This window comes from Opisthocomus hoazin, chromosome 14 (assembly GCF_030867145.1).
Source record: "Opisthocomus hoazin isolate bOpiHoa1 chromosome 14, bOpiHoa1.hap1, whole genome shotgun sequence".
Taxonomy (NCBI): Eukaryota; Metazoa; Chordata; class Aves; order Opisthocomiformes; family Opisthocomidae; genus Opisthocomus; species Opisthocomus hoazin.
In genome coordinates, this window is record NC_134427.1 from 19,343,527 (window position 1) to 19,367,979 (window position 24,453).

At 43.3% G+C, this 24,453-nt stretch overlaps 1 protein-coding gene across 3 annotated transcripts in view; it reads left to right on the forward strand.

Moving 5' to 3' along the window:
* The first annotated feature begins 8,325 nt into the window (after nucleotides 1-8,325).
* The window catches only part of GAB3 (GRB2 associated binding protein 3), a 68,581-nt gene continuing 52,453 nt past the window's right edge, over nucleotides 8,326-24,453 (forward strand). For 2 of the 3 annotated variants that reach the window (XR_012765508.1, XM_075435621.1), the window contains exon 1: nucleotides 8,326-8,596. Coding sequence is in view for 2 of the 3 variants with exons in the window: in XM_075435621.1 (XP_075291736.1) it covers nucleotides 8,525-8,596 (72 nt within the window). In the remaining variant the exon portion in view is untranslated. The remainder of the gene's footprint in view (nucleotides 8,597-24,453) is intronic. The other variant, XM_075435622.1, reaches the window with a different exon arrangement.

The window sequence follows — 24,453 nt, forward strand, 5'->3', positions numbered from 1 at the left end:
GGTTTTTCCTTCCTAATACAATTAGAAACAAAGTTGGGCCTCCTCCTCTAGAGCTTGCAATACAGAAACTACTTCTAAAATGAGCTCTTGGTTTATGCATCGCTCATTTTTAACCCAGGTTTTGCTGAGGATGTCATTTCTGAGGATGTCCATTGCTCCAGAGCTTTGTGGCAGTTGAGCAGATCAGAGCAGTCCAGCCCCTGCGTGATGTAGTTCATGGCTACAAACAACAAGTCATCACCTGATTCTGCCTCGGTTACAGGCACAGGCACTTCCAAGCAATGTACTCTTAACAGGCTTGACATTAAGTATTCTTATAGAAAAAAAAGGTATGGGAGGGGTGTTGTTTTTGTTTTTTGTGGTGCAGGCTTCACATTCATGCATCAGTTTTCTGTATCGAGTTTCATTTTGCCCAACAGACAGTCTCTGGAGTTGCCGATAGAGTTTACAAATACAAGACCTCACTCAGCATTGAAAACTATAACAAAGTAGTTAATGTATCCTTTGTATCTGTTTTGAAGAGCTGATAGCTGTAAAAATACTCATTGTTTTTTCCCATCATGTATGCAATATTGCATTTTTAATTCTGGGTTTTATCAACTAAAGCTTTACTGTGGTACTGCAAAGGCTTCTAATATGGCTGTATTTCCCAATGACACAGTTTTTTTGCTAAACACTCTTTTCACTTGGTATCCCTTTTCTTTTGGCTATGTGTTAATTTTCTCAGTGGGAGAGCCAGGAACTCTCACAGTTTGGTAAATTATGAAAGTGAGAAGACTGTCATCTGTTCATGGATGTGATGAGCCAGGTTTGTGATCACATTAGAATGTGTTAATTTACTGAGCCTCATCAGGAACTTATTGCGAAGACACCTTAATTGCCTATAAGGATACCTTTAGTCCTTGACAACTTTGAAATTAAACATAGTAGCTCCTTCCACCCACACCACATTTCTGTGTTCCAGACCCCTTGCACTGTTACTGGTGTTTCTGCAGGTGAGCAGTGGGTGAGTTCAAAGTTCCAAAATGCAAAAATTGAGCCCAACAAAGAGAGTTGCAAGTTTTTTCTCAGACAGCAAAACAACTCAACTGCCCACACACTCAAGGGCCAGTGCCAATGCAGCAGGGAAACAGATACACGCAAGATGGAGGGTGGGATTGCAGCCACACTAATTTGTATCAGTTTAAGCTACCATAAACCAGATTTTAATAAGCAACGTTACAATTGTGTATTCTGTCATGAACTCCAGATTTTGCCCACCTACAAACAATGATGTCATGCAGATTTAACGATGATTCCTTTGGAGGTCATACAATAATTCCTGATGTAATAAGGTACGACTTTGCCAAAACATGGAGTGTTGTGTCAAGAGAGCCCCTGCTCAGAAGAGACTGGTTTTGCTGAAAGTGAAAGGCATTTTAAAAGTGATTTTAGATCAAAGCAAAAGCTGTCAAAAGAGATTTTTCCAACCGAAATAAATCTGAAGCACACTTTGCTGCTCACTGCAATGGCATCCTTTTCTCCCCTAACCTATGCAGTGGTTTTGTAGTATTGAAAACCTGTAAAAAACCTGCCTATGACAGAGACAGGATCTTACAAAATTTTGAATATTTGTGAGTATCCAGCAAGCAGGCCAGTGCAGTATAGCCTTGAACTCTAATGATGGTTGAAATTCTTTCTTCACAAATTCTCTGCTCAAAATCAATTATCTTTTTCTTTAGCAAAAGCCCATTTTGGTGGGTTTGATTTCACACTGCTATCCCTAAGCTGATCACAGACTATTTGTAAATGTGACAGGTCTTGTTCAAAGGTTTTAGCATGCACCAGGGTTTCCTTTAAATACAGGAAATGCGCAGAAGGATGCTGTAAAGTACTGCCTCCATTAGCTTTGCAAACATGGCAGATGTGTTGCATAAGCCAAAAGCCATTACTTCAGTTGCCACAGGCTTTATCCTGCTGTGAAAATACTTTTAATCCTGTCCTTTTTATGCATTTTTACTTGCCAACATCCACTCACTGTGATAAACTAGAATGAACCTGTTCTGTTTTCCACGCTGCTATCCTTTTCTACTGATGGATCTGTTAAACTGGAGTAGCTGGTTTTAGCTTATTCTTGTCCACACAGAATCTGTTTGTGCCTTTCCCCTCGCTCCCCCATTTTTTTGCTATTTTCCTTCCCTGACTGCCTGTGCCTTCTTTCTTCCTCATCCTCTAACGATTCTTCCTTTTTTGTAACAGTCTCAAACACACAGCTGCCATCAAAACAATTCTTCCTTTCCTGCATTTACATTCTTCGTGCAGAGCAACCTTTTACACATGTAGTTCAGAAATCTGGTCTGTTTGCTATAATACCCTCCACTCAATCATAATTAAATAAAGTAGTGTTTTGTTTTTCCTTCAGTTACCTAGAAGGGGAAGGTATCTGTTTCACCCACTGTTTTGCCATCTGCATGAAAATTTCTCACAAATCACAATGTAAGAGGTAGGGTTCCTATAACTCTCAGTAAGACATTTTTGAGCAACATAGAGAACAGAGGCAGACAGTTCCCCACATTAATTTTCCTGTCATCATTTTCTCATCACTCTGGAGTGTTCTCTGGTCTCAGTAAGAACATTTTAGGGAAGCCCAGACCCATCCTGCACTTCATGACAAGCCTTCCACATTTGTGAGTCTGAAAATGGCTGGGTAGATTTTTTTTCACTTAAACATAAAACTACATACTTCTTTTTCCATCTGTTTCTGCAGGCCTTCCCAAGACCTTTCTTTAAGATTCGCATCCAAACTTCAGGCTGCTCCAGATAGTTTGTAGTAAACTGGTTTCAGCAAATGCGCACTTTCAGGAGATTGAGATTAAAATTAAAATTAAAGCTAAAATTCAAATTTAATAATAACTTGCTATTTCTGATCTGGAAGAAGCACGTCATAATCTTGGTGTCAAAGAGATTATTTTGAATTTCTGGGTGTTACAGATTTGACTGTGTCATATCACCAGAATCCATCAGCTCTGCACAGGTAAATTCCTCCATGCAAATCTAATCAGTAGACCCTCTCACACACAGACTGAGTAGTATTCATCATTGTTGTCTATGAGAAAGGAATTAGATTTTTCTTAGCTTCTAAAGGCAATTAAGAAAATTAGAAAAAAAATTTGTCACTTTAAAAAAGCTATCTTCTCTGCTTTTATATCTCCTCCCTCAACTGCCAGGATTATTTGCTGACCTTGAAGGGTCTTTGATAAAATCACCTCACAAAGAAATCCTCAGAAAAGGGTTGATACCACATATATAGAGAGTAACAGCCGTGGCTTGCTTAACCAGCTATGCAGACGTCAGAAGATTGTTTACTAATCCACGAGCAGAAGCTGAGAAGTAGCAAAAGTGCAGTTTTTGATGTGTGCTTCTATGGATGACAGAGAAGAGATAAACCTATCTTCTGGCAAAAGTGCCAGGCCAGTGGTTTGTACCAAAGTGGGGCTCTGTTTGTTACCACCCCCACTTCAGAAAAAGGCAGTAGTGCATTTGCAAATAAATACACTATTCAGCAGAACGCCAGCTCTTCCACCAGTTTCTTTCCTGAACGGGAGGCTTTCCTATGAGATGCTGAATGTCTGCTGCTGTTTCCCAGAGGAGATTAGTGCCAGAGGGCGTTGGTCTGTTTTCTGGAATGGATTGACAGCGTTCTCCCTATGTGTCATGAGAGCTTTTGGTAAAATTAGAATCTGCCTTGTCCATAACAATAAAGGCCATACCCACATGCAGCTTACATAGTTCATATACTTCCTGGAGCAAAACCACAGCAACGTTCAACTGTCTGTTTTCTTTTTTTATTTTCACAATGGCTCCTGCTTCCAAAGCAGGTATTTGACCGTTGGGTCCTGCTGCCACTGAGACCTTGTGGGTGACCGAGTCCGCAGCCCAGTTCAGGCGGAATATATTCATCAGTGTAGCGCAGACAGGGTTGGCATTGTCCTGTGCCAGTGGTCAGGCTCCAATTTTTGTAGTTAATTGTTTAAACAACAACAAATGATGTTGCTCTGATGATCTGTGGGCTTTCCTCTGTTGGACCTAATTTGTGTGGTGAGGACAGGCTACTGAAAGGAGGAGAAGGGGTTCAATTATCCCCTGTGACTTTGCTGAATTTGTCCTTGTAAACGGAAAGAGAGCGAAATATTTGTCTGCAGGGGGGAGCAGAGTAGTAACTGTCAGGAACAGCTGGAACGTTTATACTGTGTCATGTCTTTTTGTGGTACTGGGCTTTTCTGCTTGCTGTGGGAATGCTGCGGAGGCATGTTAGCATTTTGCTGAGTAAGTGTGGTGCGAGCTCCATATGTAAACAGGGATCAGTCACTACATGAGAGGAAAGGGCTGTTCTCCCAGGGCTATGGCTGTCTCTTGCATGCACCTCAACCTTCACAACCTCTGCAGGGTTTAGTACATTAAATGTGGGGTTAGAGTCTGGGAAAAAATATATGCTTGCAGGAATGTCAGTCTAGGTAACTCCAGTGTCTCTTCCTGCTTTGATAACTGTACATTTGTGAATGATATAAACCCTCCTGATTCTTCCCATCCTCTCCATCCCAATTATTCTTCTGTCCACAGGGTAGCAAGGACTTTCACTGCTCTCAATATTAGTAATAACACTACCAGTTGCTCTGCAACATGGAAAAGGGCAATCTTAAATAGCACACTTACTTCTTTAAATCAGTTGCCTGTAGGGTCATGAAGGAATTGCCCGTCAAATGCAATTAGCCAATTTGTTCTCTTCTGTTTTATTAGTAGGCAAGTGTTGGTTTTCTCTGAAACATCGGTAGCCTAAGTTAGGAAAGGAGAGGAGTAGACCAGTACTTTCACAACAAGCAGAGAATTCCTCTTAGGTTTCTGGCTGATGTGAATTGCACACACATTCAGGGTCAAACTGATCATGCTAGTGGCACGTATGAGGTTAGTCTGGTGAGGACAAACAGTCTGACATGATCCAAATAAAGGCAGATTCTTGAAGTCTGATTGAGACATATCAGAACATGAGTGACCTGTACTATTTGTGCAGACGAGAGAATGATTATGCCTTCTAGGGTTTCAATTTACATTTTATTTAGTTTTACTTTCTCTGTCATTGTGTCTACAGTTCATATCTGTGAAGGCTTCTCAGTTTATGACTTTATTGTAGGACGTGTCACATCCAGAAAAAAAAAATCTCTTGTCAGACTTTGAAGACTTGCTAAGACTGGTTCTGATGTTGTATACAAAGAAAGATAATTTTATCCTGACTGCGGGTCATTTTGGTCTCGTTTTTTTCAGTGGTCAGTCATTTTTGAGAACATTCCTGTAGCTCTGCCTACAGCAGATTTGGAGAGACAGGTACCACTGGCTGATGTTATTGTTACCAAGCAAAACCTGATCTCTTTCTAGGTAACTGTGATATGTATAAAATAAAAGCTTAAAAAGCGAGACAAATAAACCTAAGCAGACATATGTAATTCTACACTTTCAACCCTTTTGGCGTTGCAATAATATTAAGAAAATAATTTTTGGTTTTAAGCTTTTTTAATTGAGTTTTGCCAGTGATTGCAGCATATGTATTCAAAACATACTTGAAGTCTGAAACTAAATGCTAATGGATAAATGCAAGAGCTGGAATTAAAATAGAACACCCCAAGGGTTTCACAGAAATGTTCAACCAAAATCAATTTTTCTTTGCTCTTCTTTCTCTTCACTTTCCATTCTGTTTCCAGCCTCAGCTCTCTCTTTACATCTGTCTTCAACTGAAAGATTTTTAAAACAAAGACCCTGTCATTCACCATCATGATGAAGGTTTTAAGTAAAGTGTTTCTTCATTCAAAAGTGTTTGAAAAATCTGTGCATGGAGCAGGACAAAAGGGCAGTCCCACTTCTTCCACCAGGGATAGATACCGTTCATTGTCAAACACATACATGAGCAACACATTACCAGCACAATGAAAATCATTAGGGTAAAAAAATAACCATGTTTGCCCTTTTAATGTTTGAACCACAAATACCAAGAAGGCACAGCAGCTTTCATAACAAACATGTTAACCCCCACATGCTCTCCTTAATTATAATTTTTGGCTTCCTGTGTTTCCCCTGAGGCTACTGGCACCAGAAGTAAACTGGCACAGATTTTATTTATTCTGAATATGTTGAGCTGCAACGTGCAAGAATTTCGGCAGGTGCTTCACAAGCAACTGAGCTGTTCCAGCAGTGAGGACAGGAGCCCTCTGACAGAGGAGCGACACGTCTCGCAGGGAACAGAATCGATGTACCCCTCCCTGTCTCCATGGCTACCACCCAGCAGGCGTTTTTTTGGCAGAAGTGCCAATTTAAACAACTGCTGATTTCTTATTACTGCCCCTGCATCACCCCCTCTCTCGGTCAGGCACAAGTGTGTAGTAGGCCACAGCATTTATCTGATCAGGAAACTAGTCCTGATCCAACTGGGAAATAATCTTTTTTGACTTCTTCTTTTCCAAAAAGTCAGTTTTCTGATGCAGTTCATCTCATAGCCCCACAAACATATTGTGGTTGTGTAATGGAGGAGATGGCAGAAGGGCGGGGACAAGAGGCTGAAGAGATGGGCACTGCTGGTGATTCAGGCAGCATTATCGCTGAGCGCAAGCAAAGACGGAGCCGGAGCTCTCCTGAAGGCTGTGGTTTGGCGTTCAGTGTTTAGATCTGTTTGGCAGTCCGGGTTCCTCGCCACCCTGTCCTGCCCCCTTGCCGTCTCCTCTTCCGCCTTGTTGCAGGTGGTTATGCAGTTGCACAAGGAATCTGACAGGGGAAACCATCTGCCTGAAGAATGCTGCAGTAAAAAATGGGTATTGTTATGGCACTGTAGGGACAACACATGAAGTATCTCATAATTCATTTTATTTTGGCAGAGTAATATTTTAAAGCCTTCAGGTTTAAGGCTATCTGTCAGAGTGACACGGTCAAGTCACATGTGGAAGGAAAGTGTGACTCTCCTTCCCGAAATGAGTTCCGTGGCTGGATGCGTCTCTCCAAGGAGAAGTGTTACAAAGCCTTGTTCACAAACCTGCTGTTACACAGGTGAAGTTGTTAAAAAGGTCACTGTGGATAAAGGATAAATGGAGCTGAGTGAAGGTGGTAGCAGAATGCCAGGTTGGGAGTTAAATAATATTGCAAAACTGCTGGAAAGTCACTCTCAAACAAAAACCTATCTAGAGAAGTCAGAGCACAAATTGTTTACAGTTTATTCATGACAGTTTTCATTTACAGTAAGATTCTTTTATGACCAGTGATAATGTAAAGCACTAGCAACACGGATGCTATGAGTTTATACAGATTTATTTATATGATTACATAAATGTACATAGGGCATTTATTTATGTGTTATATGCCATTTATAGTACATATTATATTAAATATGATAAATACACATTGCCACATCATTTTTGCTTAAAATTATTAAAAAAAACCAAGCATGGTTTCCAGTTTGTCAGATTCCAGAAGTGACACTGCAAGTCGCTGTCAGCCCACCCTGCTGAAGAGCTCCACTACAGCCGTGAAAAAAATACGTGAAAAGATCAAACTCTCACCCAGGTCTGGTACCGCGAACCCCGCCTTGCAGAGTCAGGTCCCACCGCACGTGCTGTGCCCAGGCAGGGGCACCTGAGCCTCCCCAGCAATTGCAGGCTCATAAAACCCGGTGAAGAATCACTGCGTCCACCTAAGTCCAAGTTATGAGCAGCTTCTTAAAAACGGACACAAGCTGCCCTGTCCTTGAAGGAGCTTCCCATGCTGGAGAGAGGCACGGACTCCAAGGACACCAGCAGTGTTGCACACTCTGCCGTCGTGTTTTCCAGTCGTGACAGCGGAAGGGCAACCTGTGTCCCCGGGATCGCTTCTGGAAGGGTCTGCTACGAAAACACCCACGACGATGCGACCAGAAAAATCAAATTTATTCGCAGTAAATTCACACGGGAGTCCAGATGCCCCTGAAACACCCTGAAGTCCGCAGGCTGCCAGGGTTGGGAAGCGGCGGGGCGGCCGGAGCCCAGCAGCCGGGCACCGCGGCCGCTGCCGGAGCCCTTCTCCCGCCCGCCGGGGCTCCTCCCGGCGCTCCCGAAGCCCGGCCGCCAGCGGCCCGGGCCGGGGGGTGTGTGTGGGGGCTGTCAGCATCCCCGGGGCGGGGCGGGGCGGCGGGGGCGCGCAGCCGGGGCTCCCCGCGGCGGCGGGGTGCGCCCGCGGGGGCGCGCAGCCGGGGCTCCCCGCGGCGGCGGGGTGGCGGCGCGGCGAGCCCCGGGGCCGCCCGTCACGTGCTCGGTGCGCTGCATTGTGCTGGCGGCGGAGGGAGGGCCGGCCGTGTCGTGATCAATGTCATGACTTCCTCCTCGGGCTGGAGCGGGGGCAGAGCGCGGCTGGAGGAAGCTGATCGCCGCCGGGCTCCGGCCGGCCGGGAACAATACCCCCGCACCCGGCACCCGCACGCACCCGCGCGCAGCCCGCACCCTGGCTGCCGCGTCGCCGCTCTGCGCCGGGGGGGAAGATGAGCTCGGGGGACGTCGTTTGCACTGGATGGCTCATTAAATCGCCCCCCGAGAAGAAGCTCAAGAGATACGTAAGTGCAGAGGCTCTGCTGATATATACATATGTATATTTATTTTTTTTCGCTCCCCAAACGGATTTCGGCGTGCGCTCGGTCTCTCACTCTTCCTTGGAAACGTTTCGCCTTGGACCGAGCCAGAAAGATTTACAAGTCCGTGCGCTTACGGAGCATTTTAGTTTTCGCCGATATTCTCGTGCCCTTTGGAATTAACCTTTCCCGGCTCGTAAGATTATAATGCTTCGGTTGTTATGCAACGTGTCTTAGGTTAAAAACCACATTTCGGTTTCAGTTAATGTTGCCGTAACAGAATTGTCGTAACAGAATTTCAGATGTCACTTTTCCAGGGAAGGGCAAGAACGTCCTGAAAAAAAACCAGCCCAAACCCCTAATACTTTAAATTCTGAGGCTCTGCTTTGTTAAGATGCTCTGTAATTTCTATGACACTTGCTAAAGGCAGCCTCTGCAACAGTTTTATTTACGCATTTAATATGCCAGATGCAGTTGCTGGCAGCAAGCTTTACTCTCTGCGATAACGGGGTGCCAGCAGATGCCAGGCTGTGAAGTTCCCGATAGCTGGAAGGTGACGGGGGCTGGTGGGAAGCAGAGAGGGCTGCGTGCATGGAGGGCTGCGACTGCAGCGTGTGCCAAGGGGGCCCCTTCTTTCCTCCTCTATCTGCCTGTCTGTTCTTCTGAAAAAAAAAAAGAAAAGAAAAAGGGGTATGTGTTGCAAACATAGGAAACTGTATCACTGCAGGGCTGCAAAGAAGGCACTCCGGGTGGAAATAAATGACCCTTAGAAAACTGCTTGGGACAGCATTAAAAATGTAAGCCCATCGTGGGCCGTTTTGCACACTCATTTGCGATGGTTCTTCATCAGGCATGTTGTTACTGTTGCTACACTTTTGGAATCGGTAATACTCGTTTGAGTCATGCACTTTGAGCGTAACTTACCCCGGCGCACTGCGCTGTACTAGAAGGATGCCACAGAATGTCTCTGTCACGCTCAAGCCATATGCATAGCTTACATCATTTGTCGTATTCACTTCTGTTTATCAGCATTTTTTTCTGGACTGCTGATGTTAGCTTTTTCTAGTAATGTGAGGAATAACTGTCTTGTGAAGAATGTGGTAGATATCACTTGGCAGTGTATTTTTTCTTTGCAATAAAAACTAGGAGAAAGGATAATTTACTGATGTTAGAATTTACTTTTAACTTATTCTAAGCCAGTTTCTCCTTTGAGATCACAGTATTGCATTGAATTGGCTGAATATTTGCTTTGTTCAGTTAGCGTTTTCTAATTTTAAAACAACCACTATGATGTGTCTCAAGGGAGCCACAAATAAAATGTGGATATCTAATTTTTGCTATATTTTGTAACAAGTGCACTAATAGCCCTGTATAGCAGGCACTAGACAATGTAAGAGCCACTGATTCACCCAGCTGGTATCATTAGTAACTCTGTCAGTGAAGCTATTTTTGATGACTCAATATTCATAAAAGGGCAAAGTAGAAAAAACAGAATATGATAAAGCTGGGATTTGAAAGCCCCCATTATACAGTCAAGATAATGGTCACAACAGGGGCTCTGATCAGCTCACAAGTCTAGCTGCAGTCTGCTCTGCTCGGATTTTGCACTACAAAATCCAAGGAAATTGGGTCCATGTTATTCTTCAAACATCAACCACCAGATTAGCCAGATCTCTGCAGATTAGGCTTTGTTTTCTGGTTAGGGGGATAAGCTACTCCTTTGTCCATAATAAAGCAGAAAGAAATCCGCTCCCAAGTACAGCAAAGATTAATGTCCTTTTTCATATGACTGGTTAGACAGGGGATGCTGCAGACCAAATGGAAATTGTCTCTTACTCACTGTAAACTGTTTTTCCCCCACTTTTTGTATAGTTTCACCAGCATGGTAGCTTGTGCATCTCGCACTGGGGTGGCAGATAGCTCAGGCTGAACCACAACGACTGCTTAAAAACAACACAAGCTTTAAAACAATGACTGTTTAAACTGACTGCTGTAGGTGTCAAGTGTCAACCGCTTACAGGAGAATGGTGTTGGCTCTGGTTCTGAACTGACAACATACATAAATCCCCGAGCTTTACACCACCCTTTGTGTTCAGCTGGCAAAGCCCGCGGTCGGGGCTGCAGCTTCCAGGGGGCTCTGAATGCGGCCCCGTCTGCTGCGCGTTGGGACCTCTCTCACACTGGCGTGACTCAGTTGCTCTCACGGGGTTGTCTCCCAGTTTACATTTTCCTGAGTTCAGCATCCGGCCTTTGTAAGGTCCGACCTGGGGGTCTCTTGTTTTACACGCAGACAAATTCTTAATCCTCAGTCTATTACAACCACTAAGAAAATCCGATTAATTTCAGTGGAATCTGTAGTTATGAGACCCGACAAAGTGATGAATTCACGTTGTGAGACTGGGAACTGCAGATAGTCCCCCTGAAGCCACTGGGAATATTTACAGTCTTTATAAAATTAAACAAATACATCTTTGTGAGACTGGAACCTAAAAACCAAAGTATACCTTTGTTTGTGCTTGTTCCCTGATGAAAACAATTAGGTTTAATATGTATAAACAAGTCAGAATTTGGGTCTAGGTAAGCAGAATGTTATTTTCAAAACTTTGCAAAGCGAAAAGCAGGTGAGTAGAGTCTATATTTTTCCTGTAATGTCTTACAAAGCTGATGCTCTTAGTAGCACTATTCTTAGAAGTGTCTTATCATTCCCTAACAAAAGCTGCTCTTACATGTGCAGGAAACGAACATGAGATTAATTACCCAAGTGTAACTTTCTGTAAAAACAGAGAGCTTAATGCTAAATGCAGAGAATTCATTAGAAAGCGCAGGGAGCTTCACTTCAGCAGGCAAATACTCTGATAGTGGTTTAATAGCATGTATAGTGCTTTTCCCTCCGTCTGATACTTGAACCCTGAATCCACCACGTCAGCCTGTCTAAAGAGGCAGTTGTGCAAGGAGGCTCCCAGGAGAGCATTTGGTGTGTGTTGCAGTTCTTTGTCCCCTAAGTGTGACCTGAAAGCTGTGCTGCTCTCATTTCCCCACTTGGTTCCAGCTTTTCTCACCGGTTGGGGCTTTGTGGGCCTGAGGGGTGCCGGGGAACCCCTGAAGCTTGGGGGGGAGCTGGGTATGGGGCAGGGGCCAGAGAGGGAGAAGCTGCTACCAAAAACTAGGAAGTGGTGGTGGTGGTGGTGGAGGTGAAGTCCATCGTGCTCTAGACCAAAAATGCTAAGTTTCAGGCACAGCTTGGCACTCAGCCCCACGGGAGGAAAACCTGGCCCCGCTGGAGATTTTTGGTGTTGATATTAGTGGATCACGAGTGGCACCCTCTAGGAAATTTAATGTCATGGGGGAATCTGCTTCGGGTTTGATGGGTTTCGCAGTGTGTTATATTAGTGCTGAATACATCCAACCAGGGGTTTAGACTAGACATTCAGAGCCGCAAGGGAAAAATGTGGTTATGTTCGTTAAAAAAAAATTTAAAAAGTGAGAAGGCTCAGAGCGGTGATGTTCACGTATCCCAATTCTGTAAAGTCAGCCTTCAACAGCCGGCTTTTTGATACTTTTCGTGTGGAAGTATGTCTGCTCACTGACTGGTAATATTTGTTTTCTGCTTATTGGAGAGGGGGGAGAATGGTTTCATGACCTAGAAAACAAACTAATTACTACAACCAGTAGTAAAACACTAGGAAAAGACATGAAAGAAGTCATAGAGGATGTCTCATGAAAGAAGAGACTAGTGCCATTGAGAAGACACATTGTTCATGTGCCGATGAGACAGAGATGGGATTTGTAGCAGGCAGCTAATTTCAACCTGTCCTCAAATCGCTGTCCTGTAGTGTTTCTCACCTGTGAGGAGCAGCAGCGGTAGTTAGCCAGCCTGCTGCCGGCTCCTGTGAATGCCACACCGGTATTTACTTGCCGTTAGTGTTGAGTTACGTGGTTTGCAATAGTAAAGGGCTATATACAGATGCTTGCTTGTTGTGAGTCCATGTGGCTCCATTTAAGTCAACACTGCACAGCTGTACCCCAGCTGAAGAGCTATTTTTAATCTTCAGTACTATACAAATTGATGAGGGAAGACCACTCGCTCAAAAAAAGGCAAGTTTCCCACTTTACTTGTGTGACTGATTTCTTCAAACATTATTGAAAATCAAATTCCTTGTCAGCATCTCTAGAACAAGAGATCAAAATGGACCCTGTGTTAGAAAATTTAGCCGTATAGTTCTTAGCATGCTTCTTGGAGTGTCTGGTCTGGGAAGACAAGTAGAAGTGTAAATTAGTGTAGCATATGCAAAAAGCTGGTAAAGCAGTCTCCGTTCCCGCTGTCCCTGCGCGAGGGGCAGTAAGCGCTGGCCGAAGGGCACAGCAGCAAGTAGGTGCAGGCGGACATCTCTAACTGTTGGGGGGATCTGCCAGCACTCGACCACAGCACCCCACTGACAGGGTTTTACCAGATAAGAGAATTGAGACGACTTCTCCATTTTTAGCTGAAGTTCTGGTATTTATCAGGAAAACAAACGGGAAGTTACTGGTCACTAAGAAGAAAAAGTAAAGTAGAATTATGGAAGAGTTTGCTCAAGTAATAGGAACAAGAGTCCCACAGCACTGCTAAGGGCAGGTGGGATGCAGAGCGGCTGCTCTCGGGTCTAGCATTGGGCTGGTATCAGCAGAGGACACTGCCACCCTCGCCTAAAAGAAATCCCCAAGTGCTGTGTGAGATCAAGTACTTCTGCTGCTTTGGGATTTGGGGGAAGTTACCGAAGAATAACTATTAAAGAGAGATCCAAACTTAATTTTTGTCCATAAGCCTTTTTATTTACAAATGCTTCCTACAAAGCCTCACCTCTTGAGCTCTGTCCTCTCTGAACAGAGAGTTACAGCCACCCTTCATACGCTGCTGGAACCAACATCCTGAATTCTCATTGAAAAATCTGAGTTTCTTTAACCAATTTGTGCAGGTTTTGTAACTCTAGATCACAGGCTGAGTGGGAGTAGGAGTCCAGTGTGATGGAGAAAGTTCACAGAGCCATTTAGTTGGTTCTAGTTGTAAGTTTTGTACCTGTGTTTTTCCAGCTGTTACTTCATGTTGAAATCCAGCATATATTCTGTCTGGTTTGTGTACTAAGGGAGAACTCACTTGTGAAGAAATGAAGGCTTTGATACAGAAGCTCCTGCATTGCCTTCTCTGTGAAATCCTGGAATTGATCTCACTGGTAAAACAGCAGCAGAAAATTTATTTTAGGGAGGAGTTTCCATCATTGGAGTTAAACATTTGTAATTGGCTAAGTGCAAATCAGACCATTTTCCACTACTTAACCTTGTTTTGGTAGGTTAAGTGTGGTGTTTATTCTAGACCATTTTCTTTCCTTTTAACCGTGTTTTGGTAGTTTAAATGCAATGTTTAGTGAGATAGGCTGACTTCTAAGAAAAAAATAATTTCTAAAAAACACTACTGTTCTTGGCAACCTATGTATCAGAATGTTAAGCAGAATAATTTCCCTTGGACTATTTATTTGGGTGGAGCTGTAATAGCCCTGAAGCCCCGGTTTAATCTTCGAGTACATGTTTTCAGTGCACAAGAATGTCCAGCTATTGGTTTCTATTCAAAACAGAAACCTGCAAGTTATCAGGTCTTTGCGTTCAAAAATAGACGCTTAAAAAAAACCATACTAGTTTGAAACAGAGAAGGAAATGTTAACTTGAGTGGTAATTAAACTAGTGATGCTATCAAACTTGTCTTAGAGGAAAAAGCATTACAAGTAGTACTTCGGTGAACTCTTTGCTGTAGCATGAAAACTCTACGATGGATAAACACACAACTTCTGCCAATAATGCATTAAAATGCCATGAATGTGTATTATGCCAATTTGATAGTTTTTTAGGGAAAGGGACAAGTTTACTCCTATAATATTACTCAGTAGAGAAACAGTCATTTTGTTTACTTTCTTGGTGTTTTCATTTGAGTTGGAAATTAATTAGTAATGTGATAAGACAAGGAAAAAATGCCATCTTTGAAATGAAATTTGCATGTCAAAACATTACATCCAGCCAGATAAAATAGATTTTCCTCTCTCTCATTTAATTGTTGAATAAAATGCAATACTTCATCTTTTCTTTTTCTGCTTTACAATAATGTCCTTGACTTGTTTCAGTTTGTGTTGCATCAGAAAAAAACCCAAAACAACAAACGTATAGCCATGCAAAACTCAGTTTTAAAATCTGCTGCACTTTGTTAAAAATAAACCAAAACCGATGTCTAGTCTTTGTGGCGGAAAAATACTCCCTTTCTGAGGCTAACTCATTTGTAGCTTGGTAATTGTTAGAATGAGACAGCTGTTCTTACAGAACTTGTTATTCCCTTCCCTTCTGATGCCAGAAACCCTACCTGACCCCTACACTGAAAACTGCTTTGTAGCTTTCCACAAAAGCCTTGACCAGCGCAGTTCAGTAAATTCAGTATCCTTTCCCATAGAGCGTTTTACAGAAAGGCAGTAAAACGTCATTATTAGTATGAATTTAAAATTACTTTAATGAAGGTGCTAATTTAAACGGAACTTAGATTGTCATCTGAAAGTTTTTGACACGTTTTTGGCAATACTTTTTAAAAGACAATGGTTTCTGTGAGCCCTGTTAGTGACAAATATTATCAATCCTGTGACTCCCAAGCCTTGAAGGCTGTGGGTTATGTAACCATATTTCTGTTGGACAGAAGAATGACCATAATGGGACCCTGTCTAAATTTGCGACTGTTCTAATCTCAGCAAAGTGCAGAGTTTGTGAACAATCTGCTTTTACGTACCAGACTTGGAAACGGTTGAAGTTCAAGGATTTTACAGTTGTGAAGCCGTTTTTTCAAGCTGACGTAAACTGGTCGTGCCAAGGAGAAGCCAACAGTTCAGAACAAGAGCAAACTATGTTTTACTTGCGGACTTTACAAACTGTGCAAGTAAAGCCACAAAGTTTACAGAAGTATCGCATTTATAAATGCTGGGAAAGCTGAATGTGTATGGCTGCTGTAAAGCTGCCCCTCCAAGATCTGTTGCCAATTCCACAGAAAAGCCACCAGCATTCGGAGGTGATTGTGTGTTGATAAAATCGCTGTGAGATGAGAAAAAGCATCTGAAGAAATGCCAGCTGAGTTTACTGTAACGATGAAGACAGTTTCACGAGAAGTCACACACTGCTTCGTGAAGTGCTCACTGCTATTCCAGCTACTACATCTGTATTGTTTACTAATGTTTACAGTGGAAGCTTTGCAAGCTGAAGAAGTTTTATTTTTCATAAATTCAACATTTTGAACTCGTCCTAAGAAAATGATGGAGTTCTCACTGAGGCCTTACGATTTAAAAATAAGAAACACTTAAGTAGCTCAGAGAATTGCTTTTTTGAGATACTTAGGCACGTTGGTCCCACTGAAATAGGGTTTGCAAAATGTTTTCGCTGGGTACTCCTCTGGCTCCAGGGCCGGTTTTACAGGTCTTCACTGGCTAACTTTCCCTGTAAAACAGTGGGATTTTGGACTGTCCGCTGAAAATGGGACTGTTATTCCAACTTCACTTTCTGCTTTTTAAAGTGTTCCTTTTTGACAGATAGCTCTGAGCGTTGTATCACCTTTGAGCTATGGATTATAAAATAATGGTGAACTGTTTTTGAGAAGTGAGGGAAAAACACCACATAAATCCCATCATTGTTTCAGTATCCTCCCCAAACTCCCGTGTTCATCTGTGCTGAGCCTGAGAAATATGCAAGCTGAAACATCATGAAGACAAACAAACAAAAAGGCTAGGGGATGGTCTGATTGGCATAGGAAGAACTGGCTTCGTGACGGTGACACTGCTTTGGTTCCCCTGTACATCCCTCTGCAGACTGGAAACCTAATAATACTGGCTTGTAAAGGGACAAATAGAAGCATTTACTGGAGTGTTACTAGACTGCAATGCTTTAACAGTTTTCTTACAAAAAATATGTTCTTTTTTTTTTTGCTTCTCTTCTTTCAAATTCACGACTAAAAGTACTGTTGCTATGTTACTGTAGTGGTGTGTAGGCTGCTAAATAAATAGAGGGAGTTTAGACCATGCCAGAAATAGAAAGCCAGGTCAGAGGTGACATTTGGGACATGTTGAGAAAAAAGAGAATATATAATTATTTCTTTCCTTCCTATCATTCTCTTCAGTCTCATTAACCCCAGACTACTTAGAAGGAAATTGCAACAGAATTTCTGGACATGTGAGAGTACTAAAAATTGACACCTCTGGAGCTCTGCTAAGTCTTTTGGCTTTGTTTTTTGCAAGATCAGATTCGTAAGGGAAGCTGGTAAGATCGTGGCACCTCACAGCCTTGTAAATTAATAGCTGCTTCAAGGTATCGAAAGGCATGAGGAACTGTTGAACATTTACTCTGCAAAGGTGTGCTTAGAGGTGAAAATCTGACAGAGGGAACAAGCTTTGAGAAAACCTGCTCCTGTGAAGCCAGAAACAGGAAATTTGAGTCCATTGTCCTTTTCGGAATAGTCTGGCAGGTCACCAAGGACCAGATATACACAAACATGCTTAGGCTCTTGTGCCACTAGTCCTAGGTACCTGGTTGCACCTTCAGCTGCCTGAGCACCTGTGTAAACCTGGCTTGTGAATGGGCAGGAGTGCCTCGTGTGTGCAGCAGCATCGTTTTTATCCCTCCTCTGCTGCCTGCGTATGCTCCTCGTGTACAGACCGTAGCACAACAAGCTCTCGTTTAAGCTCCAGCAGCTGATTCAGTAAATAGTGGGAACTGCAAGTCGCTAATGTGAAAACTAGAGCCCAGTCCTCCCTCCATCTGTGTCAGTCAGCGCAGAAGCAACCCTTATCCTAGGAATGAATACTGCAGCCTTGTTGCTTGCAGACCTTGGCCTCTGACTTCGTTTCCAAAATGTTATCGCAGGTGCTGGATGCTCTGGGCTGCGTTCCCCCAGCCACAAAGCTCCTCAGCCCCCTCCCAGCCCACTGCGGGCATCACTGCGGGCGTGCACAGCATCCCGCAGCTGTGGTCCTGCCTTGCCCTTGGCCCCGCTGCTCTCGCGGGAGCGTCGGCCCACAGTGGAGCAGCTGAGAGCTGTCAGACCTTCCCGCTAGCAGGAGGTGGGACACAGAAACGCGAACCAAGCTCGCTCGTGTGTGAGTTAATTTAGCAGATTTGTAATTAATCTGGAAGATCTTCTCTTTAAATAGATATGTTTACTCATAAACAGATTATTAATGTGACACAATATGCAGCATCTGATTTCTTTGTGAATTAGGGAAGAAGCCCACAGCCATAATTTAAAGCAGTTCAGTGCATGCAATCCCGTTAGAGGTTTCTTTGTGGTATTTTTGTAGTTCCACAAATGTGTTACTTTCCTACAAAGAAACCATGTAAATGTGCCCCCTACCCAAGAGACCTGAGGCATTCCAGAAAATCCCACATTTACCATAAAACTTATAGAGGAGAATTAAATTGGAGGGTACAACAAGAGCCAATGATTCTGTGTACAGTTATTCTTGTTCCTAAATTGCAGGGGTTTTTAAATTTTCTTTTTATTTGTTAACACTCATTGAACGGCAGGCTGGAATTTGAATGGATAGGAGTATTTCCTAACACGATGGATGAAAATAGCTGGTTTTGTAAGAAACTATTCTAATTTCAGCCACAAGCCAACCTCTAGTGTCTTTGACCTTGAGACATGTCCACCGAATGTCTGAGGTTCTGTGTCAGAAAATGAATGAGTAGTTCAGGATCCACCAGGGCTGTTTATTTACTTACATTAGGAGTTTGCTGCTGCTGTGATTGGAGACATTTCTTGTTTTGTAGCACAACCAGTATTCAGCCTCAGACTGAAGGAGAGGATGTGAGAGGCTTTCTCGTCCCCTGTGGAGTTCAAACCCTCGTTTGGGCTCTGTCAAATCCTTTACCCTTGCCAGAGACCGCATTTATCTTAGACCCTAAAGAGCAATTATTATGATTTATCTGTCTTCGGAGTGAATAAGATTTTACCAGGCATTTTCTACACAAAAATCTCCAGCTGGGAGAACTGCAACCTACAGCCTGTCCTTTCCAGGGCTTTGTTGCCCACGCTCAGCAAATTGCCCAGTTTTCACCATCAGCAGCAGCACTGCTAAGTGGAAAGGAGGATGAATTATACCTTCTGCAGTTCTGGTATGTTATCCTCCTTAAGGACCTATTTGTCTTTTATTATATTTCCAGGTCCTTTGTGCTTGAAATGATCTTCTAAACTTTATAAGTAAACTTGATTTGCTGGCTGGGAAGTTAAAGCTGTTTACCCATTACCCATTCCAAGTGGGCTGCAAAGATGTTTGCCTGTGCTCTTTGTTGGGGCAAACAGCTGGATTGTTATGACTGAATGAAATTATGTCGAAGCAGAAGATGGCAGACATGGCCAGGTTTCAGATATGCTGTAGTTAGCTATGTGAAGATTAAGTATCTTTACACGGCTGCTTTAAATCCGTAAGGACTCCCCTTGCCATGGCACTTACCTTGTCGTGGGTTCAGAGATGCTGCAGTGAAACGTGCCATTCGGGAACAGGTGACACAGGTTTGGGAGTGAAGAGCCAGAGTGAGCTTGCGTGAAGTGGTAGCTGTGCAGTCCTTCCCAGAATACAGAGATGGAGAGGGATAGTCACAGAGATGCACCCCAGTGATACGTCTCAGGAACATTTCCAAGCAAATGATCTGCATGCAGTTTAGCAACCTGATCTATGCGAAGATTTCAGCATCAGCGGCCCTAATTCTCATCTGCTCAGAACTTACTGTGCACCCACAGGCAGGTTTCAGTTTGACTTGTTCCTCAGGTTTACTGGATTTGGAAATGGAACTGGGATCTCTATATGAGCATGTCGTTGTAGATTTTAGTTCAGAGGTTGGGGTTTTTTTGAGAAAGCAACTGTTTTATGTGCCATCTGTGGGTAGGTATAAAAGATAAGGAGCAGAGGAAAGCACTCAGATACGAGACCTTGTAGTACCAATGACCATAAGGCCTAGGATCATTTTGTTGCAGGGGAGCTGGTCACTTCTGACTTGCACCTACGATTGCTGTGGTCAAGGTAGCTGCTCTGAGTGGAAACACGGTCATGCAGAATCACTTCAGATCTAGTTCATGGTGCCAGTTTAGGGCAGGATCTTCATGGTTCCTTGCTAGGACTGACTAGAAAAGGCATATGACCCTACACAGCAACAGCAGCAAGTAAGTATGGTGATGTAGCACAACTGAGTCTGTACCATCAAGCAGGAAACATTTCCCTTCCAAAATAAAATACACTCATAATGAACAGAAAGGCCAATTGGCTTTGATAAGCTGCTGGAATTGGGCAGGTGTGCAGTCAAACCAGAAGGTTAGATCTGAAGCTTTCATTTGCAGTTACCAGTTTGCACAAATCTGGTTGGACTATCTCTTTGTCTTCTCTGAAAAGATTTCAGATATAAAGTACTTAGACTCATCAGAAAAAATTATCCTGAAATAGAAATGGCACCTCATGTTTTCTAGCAGTATAGGAGCTTTAGGAGAAACCAGAAGCCAAAAACATGCAGTCTCAAATTCTAACCCATTATTACCATATTTATGGGGATCGTTTAAATAACCTGAGCTGTTTCCCCTACATATTCCTTACTACTAACAACAGTACCTTATGACTGGTGATATCTCCTCTTGATTAAACACTGAACTTGAATATCAGAGTTTAGCTTCAGTCTTTTCTCTTTACCTTTTGTATCAATTGGCTGGGTGCAGATCAGGGTCAGAGCCATGGTCCTCAGCAACCAGAGAGTGAGGAGAGAAAAGCCAGGTAGGACAATTTTGCCTCTGGGTGGAAACTCCCAGACCTGCCCTTCTCGGAGCTCCTGGTAGCTCCAGTGTGACTGGAAGAGGTGGTAGGTGGTATGAGAACTGAAGACAATGAGTGAATAAGAACGTGTTAAAATGCACAGTTTCACTTTATTTCGTGTAACGTCGTTCACACAAAACTTCCCACTCAAAGAGATTATAGCCACATAGAATTATGATGAAAAACAAAAGCAGAGTTGCAGAGAAATTGGTAACTTCTTCAAAAGAATAAACTGTCACTGAAAAATCTCACTTTCTATTTGAGAGATAAAATCTATGCATGGGGTGGCCATTTTTGCTTTGCCTGGTGTGAGATTTGCATGACTCGCAGCTAGCAGCATGCTGAGGACCTGGAAACACGTAATACAAAAGCAGATGCTGGCTGCTGGCCTCCGGCTGGGGAATTCCCGTACCGTCTTTGAAACGATGATCCTGTTTGATGGGGCAACACACAGAGTGCAAGGCAACTGCATACGGTGTTTCTCCCCTAGGTGAGGTTATTAATCTGAAGGGTGAGAGAGTGTGAAGGCTGCTACACACCTAATATCGTAGCAGTCAGTCCCAGCTGGTGAGGATGGGTGGTGTAATGGATCAAGCAGGAGGAGAAAGTTTTCAAATGGGAGGGTGTAAAATTTGAAAGGCTGCACGTAGGAATGAAGTCGCAGTTCTAATTCGAGTATGCAGGCAGCTCAGCAGGTGGCTCAGCAGATGAGTTGCTATGCACTACAGTAAGTGTGAGAACATGAGAGTAGTGGCGAGGCTCCACGCAGAAACGTAGCCCTGCCCTGTGCATGCTGTGGGGTAACATCAGATGCCATGCTCCTTACCTCAACTGGGCCCTCGGTTCCCCATCACGGTGCTTTGTTGGCTTGCACACTGAGCTTTCCACAGCAGTATTTCGTATTGCTGTTCTGCATTACAGCAATTTCCTCCCCTGTGCTTTGCCTTCCCTCTCCAGACAGAGCAAGAGCCATCCCCAGAAGTGTAGGTCCTTGCCAGTCACGATAACACCGACATTACATCGCTGCCTTCTCCTCCGGCCTTAGGCTGCAGCTCTCAGGCTGAGCTGGCGTGCCTCGTGGGGTGGAACACCTCCTGCTTCAGGACGTAGAGCGGCCTCACTGGGAGGTTTTGGGTTTATTTCCTACAATTCCAGTTCTTCCAGCAGTGAAGTCCAGTGGCCAGAGAGATTTCGTGTGCATCTTATGTAGCTTCCACTTTCCCTAATAACTGCAGGTCTTTGGGAATTTTAGGGAAAAACTTCAGAAAATCTCTAAAAATCCATTCTTTGCTTAAGAACTGACCAGTTTGCATCTGACTTTCTCCAGAGGATCTGTTTTGCTGCTTACTGTTTGTGAGACTTTTGGGCTCTGTTTGCAAATCATGATGTACTTATAGCTAGATCCTGGAATAACCATCTTTCCCACTAGTAGCTTAGAGTTGCCATTGCCGCCTCACAGTCACGTTGCGCTGCCGCTCAGCATAACGATGTTAGTTTTGTTTTTTCCAGTGGTTGTCTAACAAACCTCAGTTAATCCAGAGCAATATAGTTACATGGGAAATGCCAATAATCCATGTTTTGTGATACAGCAAAAATCTATCTCGCTAACCAGTTTATGTGTAACTGATGACATTACTGCCACGAAGTTGTTTCAAGAAGCTCCATTTCCAGTGCAATCTGCAGGAAAATTACATAGGTGTATGATGACGCATGAATTCAAATCACTATAATTATGCTGATAAACATCTTCTCAGATGTTCTTGGGAAGAGTGACATCTTTCTCCTTAATCTTAAACCACTGCTGAAGCAATATAAACTAAACTGGGAACAATGTTCTTTTTTCCAGTTATCAGAGCGTTCCCATAGCATGTTTATGCCAGCAGATACACGGCAGCTCAGCTATGCTAGTAAAATGACACAAGCAGTGGTAATCCCTGCTTTCCCACCCACTATCCTGTCAGATTCCTTTTATTATCTTGCAGTCTTAAGAGCATAGTTCATTTTGGGTCTCCTTCACCCTTGGTATATTTACTTGAATTGCAAACAAAGAGATTGTTTAATCCCTCTTATTTTTGTTATGGTCCCCTGGAGCCAGCACTAAGACTGCCACACGCACTGAGCTGGTCCAAGGGTAGACTGTCATTTCCATCGTGGATTGGCCAGTCATTGGGACAACAGTAATTCTGTGAGCCCCCATTTAAGATTATTTGGACCAGGCGGTGGACCAGGATACCTGGTTGAGGATATTATACTATTGGACCTTTAAAGTGTGTTTAACAAGGAGAATGTTCTGATCTTCCATAATTAAACTCTATATGTACAGCAGCCAAACATCAACAAAAAACTCAGGTCTGTGTTCACTATTTGTAAGATAAAACTGTCTTGAGGTATCTCTCAGGATAAGGACTGTGACTCAAAGTGGAAGGTTTTATGTTAGTAAAGGAAAAATTAAACATTATCATCTGTCTTATTATAAAGAAGCAGAAGGGTGTTAAAAACTATGTTATGATGGCTCACATTTTTTCTACATAAATGAATTTTTTGGGCATTGTACATGGTACATGCTTACAGTAAAACAGTTAAGTAGGAAACAGTGAAATCCACTATGATTTTTACATAACTTTTTCTTTCATAACATACTTGTGCAATAGAAAAGTCAGAATGCAATTATCAAGCTATGTGTTTTCCATGCTTGAACATTAGTGGCCATCTGGAAAATTGCATGCTACCTATATTCAGTGAATTGACTAAGTGAGGAAGTCAGCTCCAAGGAAACTAAAATTAGTTCTATGTGCTTGGGTAAGTTGACTTTTGCCAGGAAGAAACATAAAGAGGACAGAAAAGCTCTTGTTTGCCACCATTCCTTCTTTGAGACGGCATCAGTGGGCACCGGGGTGCTAATGCTGCTCTCGGACCCAGTCCGCAGCCGCCTGGCTTGTGCAGGGTCTGTCCTCACATAGGAATGGTGGCAACAGGCCTGACGTGTTTCTGATAAAGACACTGGAGGAGCCTCCAGAGCAGCAAAGAGAAATGGCCAAGTGCTGGAAAAAACCTTAGCCTTTTGTAGGAAGATCTCGTAGGCAGCAGTGACCACTTCTGACAAGGGCTCTGCCATTGCAGATACCCTTTCTGCCTGTAGCACTTATGATTGTAGCATAGCAATGTAATGGAAAAAATTTGTCAGAAACACCCAGTTATCACTCTGCTAGCGTAGGGTGTTGCCTCTTCTTTTCCCGGTAAAAATGCTGAGCCACAGACAGGTTCTGTTCTGGGAACGGGCTACGGGCACTCTCATTAGTCAGCAACTACCAGAGCCCCAGTGCAGGGAGTCAGCGTCTGCAAATGGGGATGGGGGCGACACGTCTAACTCCTGCTGATAATCTAGTTATTAAAAATTAATATTGAATTGATGAACATCTAACAAAAACCCTGTTCTGTCAGAATGGGACTCTTCTAACGCTCAGCTCATAAGGTCAGGGGTATAAGTGTGATAGCACTGGGGACCTCTCAGCTGGGTGGAAAGAAGAGCTGAGCTATCCAGACAGTTACTGGCTACAGGAGGCCTTGGCAGCTTTGATGCTTGTTCTTTTGACACCCATGCCTGACTATGTTATATATCTGGCTTACTATTATTCCTGGATTTGCTCGGTTTTTTTGGTGAAAATGTCATTAATTACTAATTTAGTTCAGTGGAAGGAGTCCAACTGTGCATGCATAGTACATTTAATGGTTTCAATCCTTAGCTTGTAATTGCTCTTTCCTGAATATGATGCTGTTGGGAAAATTCTTCGTTTCACAATGTCAAGCCATTAATTAATCAAGGACCAAACCAGAAGCAGAGCACTGTGGAGAAGATTCTTAGGTATCAAAAGTCACTGACACTAAAGCTCTGTAGAAATGGTGCCTGGCTGCAGTTGGGGAACTTGCCTCCCAGTTACACATCCTGCTGGCTGCAAATGCAGTGCTGCTGGTTTTTCCCTGCGCAAAGATGAGGCA